This window comes from Rhineura floridana, chromosome 6, assembly GCF_030035675.1.
Source record: "Rhineura floridana isolate rRhiFlo1 chromosome 6, rRhiFlo1.hap2, whole genome shotgun sequence".
NCBI classification, from domain to species: Eukaryota; Metazoa; Chordata; class Lepidosauria; order Squamata; family Rhineuridae; genus Rhineura; species Rhineura floridana.
The window spans coordinates 88,958,506-88,978,311 of NC_084485.1; the positions used below are offsets into that span (position 1 = coordinate 88,958,506).

At 38.9% G+C, this 19,806-nt stretch overlaps 1 protein-coding gene across 7 annotated transcripts in view; it reads right to left on the reverse strand.

The window, feature by feature from the left end:
- The window catches only part of BEND5 (BEN domain containing 5), a 1,596,389-nt gene that overhangs the window by 586,031 nt on the left and 990,552 nt on the right, over positions 1-19,806 (reverse strand). For 4 of the 7 annotated variants that reach the window (XM_061632930.1, XM_061632933.1, XM_061632935.1 and 1 more), the window contains 2 exons: positions 13,456-13,589; positions 5,706-6,081 (listed from right to left, as the gene is read on the reverse strand). The exons of 1 other annotated variant lie outside the window; for it this stretch is intronic. In XM_061632930.1, coding sequence (XP_061488914.1) covers positions 5,706-6,081; positions 13,456-13,589 — 510 coding nt within the window. Of the gene's footprint in view, positions 1-5,705; positions 6,082-11,463; positions 11,542-13,455; positions 13,590-19,806 lie in introns of those variants that run through there. 2 more of the 7 variants (XM_061632937.1, XM_061632936.1) reach the window with 2 other exon arrangements.

Genomic DNA, 19,806 nt, shown 5'->3' on the forward strand with positions numbered 1-19,806 from the left:
TCATTCAGTTGGCCAAAGGCAGGAGGTGAAGTAGCTGCAAGGTGTTCAGGTTCAGAGTACTTGTGTATACCATAGTTCAGTGGTTCCCAACCTGGGGGCTGTGAAGTAATCCAGAGGGGGCCACGAACAGTATGAATTATTTATTTATTTTTAAAAGTCTTCTCTCTCTGAAAGCTATCTGATTCCCACTGCCACTACAGATGATACCTCCCCCTTGCTCCAAACAAAAGGGGAGGACTTTTGCTGAAGCATCAGAGTATCTTTCAGGTGCACTGAGGGTAGGCATCTGCCTATAAAACACGTGGCAGATGCCAAAGAAGGCTGAGGGTGGAGCTACCAGGAAGAAGAGGGGAATACCGTCACTGACTCCCATCTCCTCACACTTCCGCTGCTGCTGACGCCCTTGCTCAGAACGAAAGGAAATGGATTTTCGTGAAGCAAAAAGCAAGGCTGCAAGGAAAGGCTGCTTTCCCCCTTTTTTCCTGGCAGCAGGCCGGCCGGCCTTTCTTAGCCCCTGATTCACTATCTTCTTTTAAAAATTATTCTTATTTGCAAGGCCACCCAGATCTCACCTTCAACCCAGACAGAGCCAAAGAGCAGTGAGGAATGTTACGAGTGCTCGGCTAACTCCCATTTTGGTTCAAGTGGAATCAGGCCCTGGAGCACTAACCCCCCTCCTCAGTCTATCCACCCTTTTGTCTTCACAATCTAGCATCCCCGCCATGACCACAATGCTGCTTTATTATTATTATTACTATTATTATTATTAAAGAGCTCAGCAGGTTGGCTGAGGCTGGGGTCCATATCAGAGCTTGGAAAAGTTACTTTTTTGAACTACAACTCCCATCAGCCCCAGCCAGCATGGCCACTGGATTGGGCTGATGGGAGTTGTAGTTCAAAAAAGTAACTTTTCCAAGCTCTGGTCCATATACTGCAGCTGAAATGTATTTACTTATGTGTGTGGAAGGACTGTGTGTTTGGAAGGACTCTGTGTGCTGCTGCAGCTGTGGCCACTTACTCTACAATTCTGCCATCCTGTTTTTTTTCTCTGCTCCAGGTATATGAAGGAGAGGGGCTGCCTGAGGCAGTGCGCCTCGGCATCACGCAAAGTGCGACGCTAAGTGCTTAGCATCGCACTTGGAGTCGTCTTGGGGTTGCCTTGGAGAAGAAGACCATGGAAGATTCTTTGTTCTTACTGCTTCGTTTTGTCTTGTTTTTGTTTTCTGATAACTGTTATAATATGATGTGGGAATTACCTTATTTTGTATCTAGTATACATTGTACATTTTCTGATAGTTGTTGTTGTTGCTTTTTTAATGATGTTACTTCATTTTGAATTGTATTGCTTATACTGATGTACTTGTAAGCCGCCTTGAGGGCCTTCTGGCCAAAAGGCGGGGTACAAATAAATCTATAATAATAATAATAATTTATTTATTACTGCATTTATATCCCACGTTTCCTCCATGTTGTTCAAGGAAGTGAACATACTCCACACCTTTCCATTTTATCTTTACACCAACCCTGTGAGATACGTCAGGCTGAGAGACTGTGGCTGGCCCAAGTTCACCCAGTGGGCTTCATGGGTGTGTGGGGATTTGAACCTGGATCATAGTCCAACACTGTAACCCACTCGTGTTGAGAGACAGGACTGTACATCTTCAGACTGTGTATGTGTGTGGAGGAGGATACCAATTTGATGAACCTTTGCATTACGAAAAGAAAGCAATGCCTCCCTGCCTACAGGGAGCTTTTTATGGAAAGAGATATTTGGAGATAAGATTCTGCCATGTACCATTTTGTCACTTAACAGAGGCTAAAATTACACTAAGTATGTGTGGGGGGGTCACAATATTTTTTAGCTTATAAAAAGGGTCCCATACTCATAAAGGTTGGGAAGCACTGCCCTAGTTCATTAAGCCAGAATCTCATTGTCCAAACATGGCAAAAATGTCTCTGGTTTGTATAAAGCAAACACATTTTAAAAATCAATGGGATTTACACATATGGAACTGAGGAATAGATTGGAGCAAATGTTGTTTGCACAGGTAGACTGCTTTAAGGGCTTGCCTTACAGGTCTGCACTCCTATGAACAGATGAAGGAATATCTAGAAGTAAGCCCCGCTGAACTTAGCGAGATTTACATTCCAATACACATGCTGTAAAACAGAACTCTTACATTTATTCAAGAGTTTTATTGGATCTCATTTGGCATTCTACAAAGAGCTATGGTCCCACTACTTACGCAGTAGTATGAGATGTCAAAGACATGTTACAAGTGCCAGGATGCCACTAAAAGTTCTTACATTTCTCCAAGTTGAATTTGGAGGACGGGGGGGGGGGAGGGACAGGAGAGAGATCAAAATATGTCCACAGGCACCCTGTGAAGGTGTATAGCCCTGGAAAAACAATCTATAAAAGCTTCTGTCATTAAGAAAATGAAAAAGTGAATAGAGAGTTTTCAGTGTATGTAGTGGAAGTTTAAGCAGTATGCAGAGACACAGATTAATTTGTAAATATCTCAACCACTGTATCTTAAAATTAAATTATATTCACTAATAAGAAAAAAAACATCTTGCAGTTTAAGAATGTACCTATAGCCAACAGATATTTCTATCAAACTTTAAAAAGCAGGGAAATTGGGCAGCTATAGTGAATGCACCAGGGGAGCAAGAGACCTGACCTCCTCTCTGAGATATTGTACTGCCCTACAAACTTGTCAAAAATGCAAACAGCATTTGAGTTGGTCTTTCAAAGTCCAATACACTTCTGTGTACCTTGGAAGAATTTGATAGCATGTGCCTCTGAGCATATGGTGAGTGATGGCAACACCTGCCATCTAAAGACGGAGAATTACATTTTTGTATGTTTGTTGGTGTTCTTACTTTCTTTCTTGAGTAACTACTGTTTCTACAGAGAATCTAACCTAGAACATTGTATTTCTCTCATTTTTCATCCTAGAAATCTTTGTCAAATTTATTTTCATTTAATTTCAAAGCCCTTTTATTGGTCAATCTCATATCATGATGAAGACAGCCTTTTGTGTTTCAAACTGGAAGTTATGGTCTATTTCTATTTTGGGTGCATTAACAGTTGAATCTGAAACTATAGTTTGATGTAAAATTAGACTAATTACAATACGTTGTTACTGAAGCAATGAATCTAGCGGTTGAAAAAAACAAACTTGGCCTGCCCAAGATGCATGTTTTCAGCCTGCTATGCTTAAACCACTCCACTTAAGGAAGGATGGGCATGGTTAATTAAAAACATAGAGCACACACAGAAATTTGCTAGATTATATTTCACACCTCCCACTGTGCAAACTGAAACACTCCTCATGTCCACTGGAAACTATTCTGCAGAATCGTCAGTGCCATTATTCCACAATTGTTTTTGGAGATTTTTTAGTGTTGCTGTACTTATTTATTTATATCCCATCCTTTCTCCCAATAGGAGCCCATATCCACAGAAAGAGAATCAAAAGAAAATGATTTACTATAGGAAACTTCACTAAAATTGCAAAGTAAATAAAACATATTCAAAGTGACTATCTGAACAATTTCAGCTGTTTTGATAAGAGTTGCTTCCTCCCTGCTAAAACAAGATCAGCACACCACGTCTTGTTTCTGTTATTTGGGCTAATTGAAGGTGTTGCTCAGAGGCACGCTACCAAATTCTTCCAAGCTATACAGGAAGTGGATTGGACTGTGAAAAACCAACCCAAATTGTGTTTGCATTTTGACAAATTTGTAGGGCAGTACAATATCTGACAGAGGAAGTCAGGTCTCCCACTCCCCTGGTGCATTCACTAGAACTGCGCAATTTCCCTGCTTTTTAAAGTTTGATAGAAATATCTGTTGGCTATAGGTACGTTCTTAAACCGCAAGGGGTTTTTCCTATTAGTGAATTTCTCCGAGTTTTAATCTGGGAGGTAAGAAATGGGATCCTGTTGAAGTTTGCTGAGAATGGATCCATGCTTACTGAGTTCAATGGGATTTACTCCCATGCAATCATGCTTAGGATAGGTGAAACTGACCACAGGGGTGGGGAGGTAAAGAGGAGGAAGGACAGGGGGAAGGGAGGAGTACAGAGGAGAGGAAGGACATAGAGGAGGAGGGGGATGGAAGCAGGAGGAAAGGTTTGATCATTTGCATGCTTATTGAGTTCAGTGGGATTTACTCCTGTGCAATCATGCTTTGCATATGTAAAACTGACCATGGGGGCGAGGAGAAGAGGGAGGGAGGGAGAGCTAGAGTGGGTAGAGAAGGAGGAAAAAGGAAGAGGGGAGGAAGAAGGGAGAGGAGAGGGGAAGGAGGGGAAAGGCAGATCTGATCATTTGCATGCTTACTGAGTTCAATGGGATTTACTCCCATGCAATCATGGTTAGGATAGGTAAAACTGACCACAGGGGAGGAGGACAGGGGAAGCGGAGGAAGGGGGAGGGGGAAGGGGGAGGGGGAAAGCGGAGGGGGGAGGGGACTGGAAGGGGAGGGCAGGGGCAAAAGGGAGGTGATGGGAGGGAGGAGGAAGGGAGGGCAGGTTTGATCATTTGCATGCTTTTTTAGTTCAGTGGGTTTTACCCCTGTACAATATGCTTAGGATAGGTGAAACTGACCTGGGGGAGAAGCAGGGAGGGGGAAAAAGGGAGGGAGGGGGGTGGCAGGAAGGGGAGGGAAAAAGGGGAGGGGATTCAGTGGGTGGGCACTGGGCAGAGCGGAAGCCCCTTTCCTTTCCAAAAGGAAAACATTGTGAACAGTATCATTGTTTTTCAGGGCTTCCTCCAGCTTTTTATTTTATAGCAGGCACATGTAGCCTCCCACTCAAATTTAAAGCAAAGCTGTCACTGGCCACATCCACACCAGACCTTTATTTCACTTTAGACAGACACGGCTTCTCCCAAAGAATCCTAGGAAGTGTAATTAGTGAAGGGTGCTGAATTTCGCTAGGAGATACCCTGTTCCTCTCACAGAGCTTCAATCAGAGTAGCTGACTGTTAAACTACTCTGGCCACTGGAGCTCTGTCAGGGAAATAGGAGTCTCCTCTCAGCACCCTTCACAAACTACACTTTCCAGGATTTTTTTGGGGGGGGCGGGGGAAGCCATGACTGTCTAAAGTAAAATAAAGGTCTCGTGTGAGTGTGGCCCCGATTATCTAAGCGCAGCAGATGGGAGTCTGGCTTTTAGAACACTTGACAGTTGGTTCTTACTGAGCATGACCAAGCTTATCATTGAGTTTAATGTTAAATTTCTTAAATTAATTAAAAATCGGCCAGGCATTTTTTTAACTTTTAAGCTACAGAAGATGAAGGTGAGAGTATGGGGCAAAGTCAGTAATAGGATTACAGGTACTGTGTGAACATGGATGATTTCTAATTAATTTCAACCAATTATGGGATCGCTGGCAGAAAAAAGCCCAACAGGGGTCTGGTATTTTTTTTACACTTTGAACTCTCAATTCTCTCTGACTGTTTTGTGTTATTGCCATGAAAACTTAGAGGGCTGTTAAACAAGCATTTCTGAGTTCAGGACTATTAAGTTTTGCAAGGTTTTGTTTGGAAATGAGCTTATGAGAAGCATCAGAATGGCATGGGGGGTATTTTCAATTTAACACTGCGGAATGTGAAAAAACCATGCTGGCTATAGGATATAGCCATTCTCATGGCTGTATAATTAGGACTTGTCCCACGCATATCCAAGTACTTACCACTGCCTAGTCTGAGAAGCAGTACATCCTGAAGCCGTCTGTTCAAGTCTCTGAGCTCCTTCATTTCTGACACTAATGTCCCATACTCCTTTAGCTTTTTTGCTTGCTGAACAAGCTGTCTTCTTGTTCTCTCAAGTTCTTGTTGAATGTGTCTCATTTCTTCCTGCTGCTGCTGATAGCTTCTCAGTAATTCCTCATAAAGAACTCGAGGAACTACAGCATCGTCCATATTGTTCATCCTTTCTGAAGTTTCCATGAATGTTGCCTCAGGACTGGAACTGCTACTTAGACTCATTCCATTTTGTTTTTCAAGGCGCGCAACAACTGCTTCAATGCTTTTGTGCGTACCTTCGTTTTGTTTCCTTCCATCTTGTCTCTGTGTGTTACAACAAACATTGTGTTAATATACAATATGTAGCATGTTAGAGAGCTCAACAGTAAATTAAAATGGGGGTTCTGTAGAGTCCTCAAGAGAACTATACTAAATATTATACAATTATTTTATAACACCATTTTTAAAATAAATAAATAACCACAATCCTTTCAGCCAGCATTCTGATGGGGTAGGTTTGGCAAGCACTATTTTTGGCTGGCTACCAAGCCTAGTCAAAAGGTGGGGATACCTGGCAATGGGAATTCTCCACAATGAACATGGAGAGTCCTTAGTATGCTGAAGAGAATGGGGGCAGCACCTGTTTATGTGAACTCTGAGCATGCTCTTTACATTACATTTAGTTTTGGCAGCTAGACATTTTTCAATACCACTATTAAGGGTTAAATGCTCCCATGAGATAAAGAAACAGGCACAGATATTGTGTTGTTTCATTCCGTCGGCTGGGAACTTTGTTTTTCTCAGTATACTGAGATGGTAAATAGTCCTGCTGTTGACAAGCTAATAGTTCTCTGCAAAATTTCCTGACATGTTTGACAGTATGTATTTAGAAGTTCAGACTCAAAAAGCATTTTTTATACACTACTGGTGAGGCTACAGCTTTCACACTATTAGCCTAATTTGGGGACATCAAAACTCACACTGAGCAACAAAGTGAAAGAATTCCACAATGTAATGAAATTATTAGTAAAAACACCAGGCTGACCAGTACTGTGCAATAATCGGCCAAGTCTCAACCAAGGTAATGACTCCAAGGCAACTTTATCTGCCCCTTCTTTGTCTATTGATACTAGTACTCAAGCTTCCTTGCAACTATTGTATACCCCATTTTAGCATAAGGCTAAGCAGATGCATAATTACAACAGTGCATTTAATCACCGTTTTCATCATAAAATTGCATTATTTGGCTAAGAGCAACATTATAGACAAACAGAATATATAAAACTTGTACATACAAAAATAGCCAACATAACAAGCGGACAGGTTATGTTTTTATGTTAACAGTGGAAGTTTATTTTAAATTCACAACAAAATGAGAACATGGAGATAAACACAGAGTAAAAGTAATGTTAATATACTATGCCAATAACAATATATAAAGAGAATATTGTTAAATTTTCTTTTTGTTAAATTGTTTATGTTTGCCACCCTAGGATCCTTCAGGAGGAAGGGGGGGGTATACGGTCAATAAATAAATAAATAAACAATCCATAGCATAGGTCAGTGATTCTCAAACGTTGCGCCCAGGCACTCTGGTGCGCCCTAAGAGGTGGCTAGGTGTGCCTCAAATATTATGAAAGTATATTTTAAAAATGAGAAGAAACCCATTTGTATAGGGTAAGTAATAGTTTTCTATAGTTTGTTTTTATTCATAGTTTAAAATATATTAATATATTTTTAATTTTGTACACGAAGTGTGCCAGAAAATTTTTATATGTTTTACAGTGCGCCGCATACCAAAAAAGTTTGAGAACCACTGGCATAGGTTATGAAGGTGTCAACTGTTAAATACATATTTGGAGATAGCATGTGCATGGAGAACTGAACTGGATATGTTTATACATGTTAACAGTGATGGTCCATGCACAATTGTTGGATGAACAGATTGTCACAGCTGCATTATTTCAAAATCCGCTGTTCCTTGTTTTCTAGTCATTGAGGCATCACCAACAGAGAAGTCTAGTATTCTAAAAGAAAGCTTTTAGACAGAAGATCAGCTTGAACTTAAACGAGCAATATTCATATTTGGCCAAGTACTATATGTCAAAAACACAACAAACCCATTCAAAAGCCATTAGTGCATCTTTGTGAATTTCATTCCTGTGTGTTATTTTTTAGTGAAAGATTCATGGACTTTTTATTTATTTATTTATTTTATTTATATCCCGCCCTTCCTCCCAGCAGGAGCCCAAGGCAGCAAACAAAAGCAGAAAAAACTTTAAAATATCACAAAAACAGACCTTAAAATATATTAAAACAAAACAACTTTTTGATATAGATTGTGTCAGAAGTTATTGCCCAAGAGGTGAATCGTATTCTAAATGGTCAGTCATCACTATAACTACAGTAAGTTAGTTAGCCACCCTGGGCTCCTGCTGGGAGGAAGGGCAGGATATAAATCAAATAATAAATAAATAAGTTAGTTAAAGTACATATAGCCTCTGAACTTCAAATGTTTTCTGAAGACATACCTTTTCACAAAAGTGTATACTGAAAGTAGTATTTTGCCTGTAGTTTTAGTATTATATATGTTCTCTTGGTGGTTTAAATTGTTTGCTATATATTTTTATTGTACTATTTTATTTCAGGTCTTGTACTCTACTCCAGGAGTGCCTATAGCAGCCTTTCCCAACCAGTGTGCCTCCAGATGTTGTTGGACCACAATTCCCATCTCTCCTGACCATTAGCAATGCTGGCTGAGAGTGATGGGAGTTGTGGTCCAACAACATCTGGAGGCACACTGGTTGGGAAAGGCTGGGCTATAGTAATGAAGAGTGGGTAACAAATATTTTAAATAAAAATAAGTATGGATGTGACTGTGGAATATAAAACCCAGAATATTACGAAGAACTGTTTCTGAAAAAGGTAGACAGACTGAATTCCAAATAGGTACAGAATCTCTATGTGATCAAGGTACTGAAGAAACCTGCAACATTCAAAACCAAAGGTGAAACACTGTACTATTTGCTCAAGTGTATCTCCAAAATAATTTACTATCTACTGAAAAGAAACTGAAATTGCACTGATTATTTGAAGATGTCAGTTTCTCCAATAAAAAAGCAAACCCCCACAAACTAATCAAAACAAAAAAAATGTTTTCCAAGAATATGCTGTTCTGCACTATATCCAGAAATTATCTGCCAAATTTTTAATAGGCCACAGAGGGAAAATTATTTGAAAGCAATCTTATCCTGTTTCTTTGGGAGTAGGTTTATATCCTCTTGATAGTGTCCTACAGGTCTCTGGTAGATTGAAACAAGTCATCTCTTGACTTTCTTCTGTCTAGACATAAATATTGCCTTGACGATAATTTTCCAGAAAATGGTGCAGTAATATTTGATGCCATGGCTTTTATCAAAGAATTACAGAATGTTGCTTTAATGGTTGGTAAGCCTGTGGGCACAATTTACTGAATAGGCCTAAACTTTCAGTGAAGCATAAATAGACCTATTTGGACTTTGGGTGATTAAAATATTTGGAAAGGAGCAGAAAGGCACAATTCAGAGGAAACAGCTTCTCTCTCGAGGCAAGAATAAAGAACCACTTTAGAAAACCTATGGTATATACTATGTGGTATATACTATGTGGAAGGATGAAGTTTTGCAAGCTGTAAGTCTACCATATTTCTGCATCAATTTTCAGTGACAGAACTAAGACGTAACCATGACAAATGTGATACAAGGATAGTGTTTCGTGGGAAGCGTGCTGCCAAAAACTATTTATGTGGGGAAAGTCATCAATTGGTATCTGTCATGTCGAATGCAAGCAGTTGGGTTTTTTTATATTATATCCAAAATAATAAAAAATACAATATAGCTTAAATATAGATGTTGACAAAAATAATTTAAAATATATTCATAAAATAAACAAGAAAACAAAAGTTACAACAAACATGACAAAACCACTGCCCTTCACTGTATATGAAGCAAGTTATGGAGCAGTGACACTCAGCAGATTGAGAAATTTGAAAAGTGAAAAATAACATTTTGTCTTAATTGAGAGACAGATATTGGCCTGGTTCACAAATCACACTGTCAACTCACAAGTGTTTGGACTCCAGACGGAGATCACAGCCACTTCAGTCTTCCCCAGTTGTTCTGCTGCTGTGTTGTGCTAAGCATGGCTTAGCTTAGTATGTTGTCCAAACCTGGGTTCTTGGTTTAGCTCTCTCCAGAGTAACTACAAACTGTAACCAAAGTTTGGTCTATGGGTTATGGCACATGGTTGTTCATGAGAACTAAAGCACAAGCCCAGGTTCAGTCAATGCACTAGGCCAAGCCATAGTTTAGCGCAGCACAGCACAGAGCAACATAGCAGTAGAACAACCAAGGAGAAGTGACTGCAATCTCCTCTCCAGGAACATTTGTGCTAAGCTGTGGTTTAGCTTAGTGTGATGTGTGAACCAGAACACTTGTTTTGTATTTCTAGGCTGCAATACTGATGTGTCAATATTTTTGGCTGACTTAATGAATGAATCCCAAGAAAGCAGACAAGCCTGTGGTTCACTTCTGCCTGTACTGGCTTATGTATGATTTCTCAGCACTGAGAAAATCCCAAATTTTGCCAAACCACTGAAGAAAGAAGAAATTCCATTGTGTATCCAACACCAGATCAACTGCCAGTGGTAAACAAACAAACAAACAAACAGTGAACCATTATTTGAATAATGGCAATATGTGATTTTAGACTAGCTCTAAAGGACAGATTGATCCTCTGATACAAGTAATCAGATCTAATATATTAAGCTGAAAGTTCTGTATGATTTCACGAAGACTGTTCTTGCCTAGCATCATCTTGATTTCCTGACAAAACCATGCCACTAACCTAATTATAATATAGGTTAACAAAAGGAAAAATTAACAAGCTGCTTTGGTTAGCTGGGTGAGCTTGGTTGAGGGAAATCAAAATGTGTTTTCCTGGGCAAAGTGTACGGCAGTGTTGGTGGCGGTAAGACTGAAGATCTGATTAGTCCACTCGAACTGCAGCATAAAAGCAGGATGTAAATAGTGTGTGTATGTGTGCGCGCATCATATCATATCAGTCTATTTACTAATCAACAGCTATACATTGATCAGAAGATGTTACCATATTTCTGCCTATTTTTTTCTTGTTACAAATTGAAATAAACTTACATTGAGACTTTAAAACACAATGGGCAGTATCCAACTAACATGCCCTGTCAGCGCAAGGATTACCCCTAGTGCTAGCGAGTGCCCCATGACATCCTAAATCTGCTCTGGAGGCTTGGGGGAACCCTTAGAACAGACTGGGGAGGTTGCAGGGGGAAGAAAAAAAGGAAAGTCTCGTTGTACTAGTAGTAATTCCTGTGCTGATGGGACCCTGACGTAGCACTATGCTGGATGCAGCTCAATCAGCTTACCCGTGGCAGATGCTATTTTTGTACCTGCTAGCTTTTATATATGCTGTTTCTCTATAATGTTGCCACTAAGCCAAATAACTCTTATTCCCTGCCCCTCATGAAAACAGTGGCATCCATAATTTTAAAATATTCTAAATGTGCATGCATTTGCTCCCTCTGTGATTTTCATGGAAATAAATTAAGATAAACATCCACAAGGAGTCTTGAGTACTAGCATGTATTGGCAAAGGAGGGGCAGGTAATGTTTTCCTCAAAAACCTACTTACCTCAGTAGACAAAAGCTGATTATTGCACTGTACCTGACAGCAGGCTAAATGGAGAAAGCTTTGGCATACAAAATGACCCCAATCTGTGCGTTCCACAAACCATTTTATCGCATAAGCAAAACCTAGAAGAAAAATGTACATGTACATATTTTGCATGTCTACTGTGTATTTTGCATGATGCTTCTACTAATTATTTCATTAAATAATGGGTATCTTCCATGAGCAATCTTGACCCAACATTAGACAAAAAGTGTGAGTGTTATAGCCATTTACTCTCAAACCAGCTGGGTTCAAGAACTGTCTGTAGGATATATGCCTTTAGATGCATCCTAACAAAAACAGGAAGAATTTTTTTCTGACAACTGTTAGTCCAAGATCAGTGTAGTGAGCTAACTAAATCCACTGGGAAAAACAGCTCCCAGATGGAAGGACTAAAATCACCAAGTACATTTTTTTGCTCATTCATTCACTTAAAAAGCAAGTACACTATATACACAATCATTTTATGTTTTACATGCAGCATTTCCCAACCTTAGGGTCCCCAGATGTTGCTGGGCTACAACTCTCATCAACCCCAGGCAGCATGGCTAATCATCAGGAATTAGGGAACTGTAGTCCAGCAGTATCTGGGGACACAAAGGTTGGGGAAGGCTGCTTTACAGCAATACTTTTCAGTTTACAATGTGCTTCTTGTGAAGCAGGGCACAATGATTCGCATCTAGTAATGGAGAACTTAGGCTGAAGCTTTAAGGTCATAAGGACTGCATGGCTCAAGTGAATTTAGATTCCTCACCCTTTTCCATATTTTATCCACCAGATCACTCTGGTTTCATCTTCAAGGAAACTTGAGCTTACATGTTATACAAAATATTATGTTAGCAAAGAAAAATCTCTATATATTTACCATGGCTTTATAAAGTTCAGAGAACTACGTTCTCTGAAACACTTGGTCTTTCAACCCCCTCCCCCCCAAAAATATATCCCCTTCTTGAAGGATGGAGTACTGTCATTATATAGATGAAGTCTCTGACTGCCTTTACATGCAATACAATTCATGGCTTAGCATTACATGATTGAGGAGCAGAAAGCCTTGGTGTACTCTCTCTTTCTGCTTTGCACCTTGCCATCTCATATGCAATTTCCTACCTACCTTCTGGAGAAGCAGCTGGTGCATTCAGATGCATGCAAACTTTAGTTTGCTCCAACTATAGTTTGCCCATAAACCTAGTTTGTGATCCTGGTTTGCATGCAAAGTATGGTTTACTGTATTCGTACATAACAGCAAACTATAGTTTGTCAAGAAACTGGAAGGCATTTAAGAAATTGCTACATGCAAGAGGAGGCATCAAGGGGGAGAGGAAGGAGGAAACACATGGCTTTGCATGTTCATGTAGCACCAAACCATGGTTTGGCATTATAATGCAGCCATTGTTTTTATTGGCTGAGTAAAATTTGACCTTTTGAACATCGTCTAGAAAAGACACAGGTTAAAGAAAGGTGTTGATGCCCTCAAGCCCACTGATTATACATGTATAAAAAATATTGTGCCCACATGTCATACTTCAGAAAATACCAATCCACTATAAAGTTATTTCCTGGTGTCAAACTTCTGAAAACAAAACACACCTGAAGCCACTAAAGAAGTCTTGCAGCAGATGCCAAAGTGAAAAAGGCAGTCATAAAAGTTTATTTTTAAATGTACAACTCAAATTTATTCACAAATCTGATAACTCATATTCACAAAGCCCTGTAACTGACCTTCATTTAAAAACCAGCAAAACAATCCTTTGGGCCAAAGTGAAACAGTGCCCAACAATCACTGAATTAAGAAGCTTGTACAAATAGAATTTAAAAAATTGCATTTAGAAAAGAAACATTTAAAGCAATTCACACTCCCACAAATCTCAGTCCAATAGCAAATTTTGTGTACTTTCCTTTAAGGACTGAAAATCATAATTTAAAGAAAAAAATAATAACAAAAACTTCCAATACCTTACAGTGTCTAAGTTCCATATCTTCATCCCCATAATCTGTAATTTCTCCTATTTCTTCTAGGTGATTGAGAGAAAGCTTGGGGATTTTAATTTTCTTCTGCATCACACTGTTTTCAAGATCAGTTTTATCTTCTGTAAAATTTACATAAAATTACACATGGTGACATTCATCAAACTTGTCATTCAAATGCTGTATCACTGAGGCCAGACCATTTAAAGTTTCCCAGGCTCAAATGTCTTTAGCATGCAGTAAAAAATATACTGCTCCATAGATTCTAAATGTCAGAACAAAAATGAAGAGGGACACATGCATTTCTACATGTTCTTTAAAATTTCTGTATTTTCCAAGTCAGGAAAATACAAGCACCACATTCATATTTGTGATATTTCCATTAAATGTATGAAAAAATTCCCATTAGTTTACAGACAGACAGACAGACAGACACACACACACACACACACAAGGTTAAGTCCTTTGTATATAAAAAAAGTATTGTTTAAAATAGAAATATATAAGTCCCAGTGTATATGCATTAAGAATATCTTCTACAAAATCAAGCCCTGCTCTGTAAATTTTCCTAAAGCAGGTGAAATGTATTTCTACTGCAACACTCTATAAACCTCATTCGGGATCCTGCTAAAAACCTTGCATTCAGAAATGTCTCTCCTCCCTCATCACTTAGAACAGAGATATAGAAAATCCCCCGGTGCCAAGGATACCAGGAAATGTAGTTCTCTCAGAATTTCTGACACCCCTGGCATGTAGCAGTTCCTCAGCTTCCAAGAGCCAGCTGGAAGAAAGAGAAAGTGAGACCTCTCTTCTGATTATCACCACTATCGCTAAGCTGCCACCAATGTCAATTGCCTGGCTTGCACATCACATTAAACCACTAATTCATATTAATATGAATGAGCAGTGTGCTAGTTCATGCTGCTCAAAAGTTCTCATGGCACTCCTCCCCTGCTCCTGCTGCACTGTGGCCAAAACAAGCCAGAGCCTGGACTGTTATGTCATCCAAACCCATGTGCATGATGTGTTTCCTCCGAAGTAACCACAAGCAGTAAACCAAGGTTTACCGCCCTGGGCTCCTGCTGGGAGAAAGGGTGGGATCTAAATCAATCAATCAATCAATCAAATAAATAAATATTCTTGGCTTACTGCTTGTGGTTTGTTGGGTGGAAAAACCATGAACCCAGGTTTGGATGACAAGCCAGACTTGGGCACGTCTTAGCTGTGGTGTGGCAATAGGAGGTGCAAGGGAGAAGTGCCACAGGAACTTTTCAGCAGTATGCATTTAAGTTAGTTTTAAATTATGGTTTAACATGTCGTGCAAACTGGGCCAAAACCACCACTAGGTAAGTGGGCTCAGCGAGAAGGGATTTAGATCTTGTTTTCCTAATAATTGGAAAGGGATTTAGAACCTTGTTTTGCTGAGCCCAATTCAAAATAAAACTGCCACTATTTTCGCTATACATAAATACGTCATTTTGTTCTCTCTAGCAAGGAAAAGTAAGCTACTGTTGCAAGAGTGACTGGCAACACAACTAGCACCACTGTCCTTTCTGGATCACAGGGTAAGAAAAGGCCTGAATGGGGATTTCCAGTCAGGACCATCTTTACTAATTTTTGAAAACATAGGACACCACAGGAGCTGGATGGCTTGAGAACCAAGGTGGCTCAGCAAGAAGATGTCTGCATCAGCATGTTTATTTACAGAACTCTGGATCCATCAAGTGCAACATCCAGTCATCTATTCAGAGCCCACATAACCCTGATAGTCTTCTTCCTGTGCTTTCCATTTGTCAAATGACTATAGATGACACCCAAACCGCCCAGAGAGCTTCGGCTATGGGGCGGTATATAAATGTAATAAATAAATAAAGTAAGTGTCAAGACACCAGAAAAATCAAACAGGTTGCTATCTATATTTATATTTACTGATATGCAACCTTTTCCTGCAAGACAGTTAATATCTTTTCATTTGTTAAAGCTTTTTAGTTCTTGTGTTCTTTCAGAAGAGATTATAATTTTATAGCATAGTTAGCATCGTTAGCATCAGTAGTGAGTCAGCCTAGATAGGTCTATGAAGTGCACTGCTGTTGATGTAACCATGACTCTAATAAAGCAAGAATTATTGCCAGTCTCGACTCCGTTTCCTGTGTCGGCCTCTGGGCAGGATAGCTGGTCTTGATTCTTGGATCATTTTTTTATTTTTTAAAAAAAGGGGGTTGGTTTTACAAGACAATGTTTTTATTGTATGTTTCTTTGATCTTTGGAAGTGTGTCCAATAAATCTTGTAAAGAAAGAAAACTTGATTTGGTGTACCCCTTGAGAACCTCATTTTAGCATCTTTCCTGAAGATTAGTTACTAATAGATCAGTAAGACAATCTTAAAAAATTGATGGATATTTAGCAGTAATATTTTCTCTGCTATGTAAACCTATCTCCCCTGACCCACACATGCTCTACATGATCCCATGTATCTAATTTCAAACATCCTACTCCTTACATATATATCATGATTTATTTACATTTTCACTCCATGGAAATGAACAAACAATTATCCAGACCTAGCAGTCAGACTGATGCTTTGTTTAAATGCACAGGGAGAGGACTCTAAGGCTTGCAGTTTAGAACTTTATTTACTTACTATTGTTTTCATCTGCTTTGGTATTTATTATGACTATCACATAGTCTATCATAAATGACTATCATTTCAAGTTGGCTTGGTTTCTTTTTTGCATCTTTTATATGTATTTTCTTTACTCTGCCTGAGGATGCAATGTCACTATTTGAGAGAGCTATTTCTGTCTTTGACAAATAAAGGATTGCATTCATCTGTGTAACTCCAATCTACCTTTGTTTCCCTTTTCTGCACTGTCAATACTAACCAATTGTGGGCCCTCTGAAAACTGCAGCTTCAGGAAAATGCAACTAAGTACATACTAGCAGCATCCACATGGAAGTGTTTTTCCGAGAGCTTCATGGAATTTTTTGTTAGAATACAGTATGTCTGCGGAACAAGGTTCATGTTCTTTTTCTAGTCAGCAACTCATAGAGATAGGTTAAATCATGTGTTTACGCTATGTTTGTGAAAAAAACAGCAGCTCTTAAAGCATATACACACTTTTCAACCTCACTTTATCAACAAAATAGCATATTTTGTGCTTTGAAATTTTAGGTATGTTAAACTAGCCTCCCTCAAACTGGTGTCCTCCTGACATTCTGGACTACAACTCTCATAATTTCTGACTGGTTGGAGCTGATAGAAGTTGTAGTCTAAAATCTGGAGGGCACCAGGTTGGGGAAGATTGCATTATATATTAGCCATGGCATCCCTGTTTGGCAAAAACTGGGCAACACTTCAACTTCTGATTTTTAAAGAGAGCATTGGAAGCTAATGCCCAACCCCATTCTTTGTTGCATCAACAATTACATTGTTGAAACACAGCATATCTATGTTCTATGTTACAAACCAGGTTAGGATTGAAATAATTGTGTGATTATTTCTGCATACCCAAGACAACCTTGGATGTGTTTCTCAAACACCCCCTGCATTTTACATGGAAAATCTCCTTTGAAACGAAGAATTTCAGAAGGGTTTTTTGTTATTTATATTTATTTATTATTTCAATTTATATACCGCCCTTAGCAGAATAGCTCTCAGGGCGGTGAACAAACAAGATAAAAATGTTGAGGGAAGGGGCATGTCTGTTGTTCAAGTATGTCCAAGCCTGACCTACAGATGTAACAAAAAAGAGCCATTCAAAATACATTTCTAAAAACCATTTTAAATATTAAACACATAATTCTCATTGATTTGCCATTGATCCTGTAAGCAAATAACTTTTAGACAGAGGTGCAAGTCAGCCTTTTTCAGACTTTGCTCTAAAAAGAGTTAGTGACTCGCAAAATTTTCATGAGCATGCCAACCTACATGTAAAAGTGTCAGTCATTTGTTACACAACAGTGTGAAAGAAAAGGATCTCCTCAAATGAAAGGACTTCCCTGCCTGATCACTTGGAAGCAATTCTTAACTGCTTCACAGCTGACACAGGCAAGCAACTATTTGCAGGCTTTTGCCACATGGAACACAAAGCCAGCTAACCTTGTGCTGTTCTCTACTAACCCCAGTAAAGAGCTTATTTACATGATATGGGGAAATTATATATCCGCATTTATCAAATCTGTAGTACAACCTGAAATTCTATTTGAAGCAAAGCCTAATGGACTGGTTAAGCATTAAGTACATGAGCCACAGTGAGCCTTAGGCTTACATGCTCCCCCTCCCCTCCTCTTTTGTGTGCTAGATGAGATAAAAAGCTTTCACTTTTTCCACTAAACAAAGTTCACCATAATGCCCAAACTCAGAGAACTATGGTTAATTCAAAACAAGCTAAGATTAAACCATGGTTAATGGTATTAATTTGCTCACAAACAATGGCTTGAACTAACCAGTTCCTTTCTGTAGCTGTTAAAGATTTTTATACACGAGGTTTTAATAGCTATTTTAGGCTATGTTTTAAAATTGTTATATTCTCTGTATGTACCCTGCTCTGGGACCATATAATGAAGGGCAGGTTATAAATATGTATAATAAATTAATTAACAGAGAATACTGTTTAGTTCAAAACTGGAAGCAAATACTTTCTGTCTCATCTGGTGCAGCTCGAAGATGGCAAATAGAGTGAAGAACATGTGATCCCAAGGTTCGCCATGGTTTAGCATTGTATCTGAACCAGTCCACATAAAAGTATAGTAATGAAAATTCCTTGCCAAAAATAAAGAAAATGCTTGAAGCGCTACAGTATCACAGGTAACAGACATTTTAACACAATATATTTAAAGAGAGATGTGCATGTGCAGTTAACAAAAAAAAAAAGTTTATCTGAAGAGGAATTTTGTAAGTGAAGAAGCAAGATGCTTACTCAGAGTTGACCTACTGAAGTTAATAGACATGACTAACTTAAGTTCGTTAACTTTAGTGTGTCTACTCTGAGTAGAACTTGGTTGAATAAAACACACTGTTATGTATAGCATCATTTGTTTCCCATAATAAAAACGTTATGATTTTAAAGCATATAGTTTCTAAAATGTTGAATGTCAAAAGGCCATCCCATCTTCCTTTAAAAGCCAAGCCTCAACAGGCCTGGGCATGGACCTCAACCAGTGACGTGGGTCAAAAGCACAATGGCCCACAACAGTCAAGCAAAGGTCAGTATGAAGAGATTCCAGTTAAATATCCTCTAAATGCAGTCTGAATTCCATGGAGCAGGAATGCCCTGTTAGTGACCGGGCTAAGTTCAAGGTGCTGGTTTGGGTGTATAAAGTGCTACACAGCTTGGATCCAGGATACCTGAAGGTTCGTCTCTCCCTTATATATACAGTTGATCACTCCGCTCTACAGATTAGGTCTTGCTGCAGATACTACATCAGCAGGTCTGTTCCTCACAACACAGGAAGTGGATCTTTAGTGTTGTGGTACCTGCCCTTTTGGCATTCCTTCCCCTTAAATATTAGACAGGCACCATCTGTGTTGTCTTTTTGGCACCTGCTAAAGACCTTTCTTTTCCAATAGGCCTTTTAAAGTAGATACCTTGCCCAGTCTGCTCTTGTATTGTAATTTTAACATTTAAAAAAAAAACAAATTAATTTGAAGGATGTTTTTAGAGCTATATTTATTTAGGTTATTTTGCATAATGATGAAAGGAGAAAAATCAAGTAACATCAGAAGAAAGCAAGGGTTCCATCTATATGTATTGTTAATCAATCAATTCCCCTCAACACCCATTTCTATGTATTTATTTGTTTATTTTAAAATAATTTAAATCCTGCCCTACCTTCCAGAGGAACCAGGATGGCAAACAAAAACACCAAATGCATTCTAAAACATCTTAAAAACAAAAGACTTTAAAACATATCAAAACAAAACTTCTTTAAAAACTTATTAAAATAAAACATCTTAAAAAGAGCTTTAAAACCATCTTAAAAAGCAATTCCAACACAGACGCAGACTGGGATAAGGTCTCTACTTAAAAACTTTGTTGAAAGAGGAAGGTCTTCAGCAGGCACCGAAAAGTTAACAGAGACGGTGCCTGTCTAATATTTAAGGGGAGGGAATTCCAATGGATAGGTGTGACAACACTAAAGTTCTGCTTCCTATGTTATGCGGATTAGACCTCCTGAGAGTGCAGTGATCAACTGGGTATATAAGGGTATATAACATCTACTAAACCTTACAAACAAACTACTTATAAGAACATTATATTAAAGAAAACAAAGCTAGAGAACATCATGGTCTACTTAACATTAGAGAATTTGAAACCTTGCATTACCATCACAGCTCAA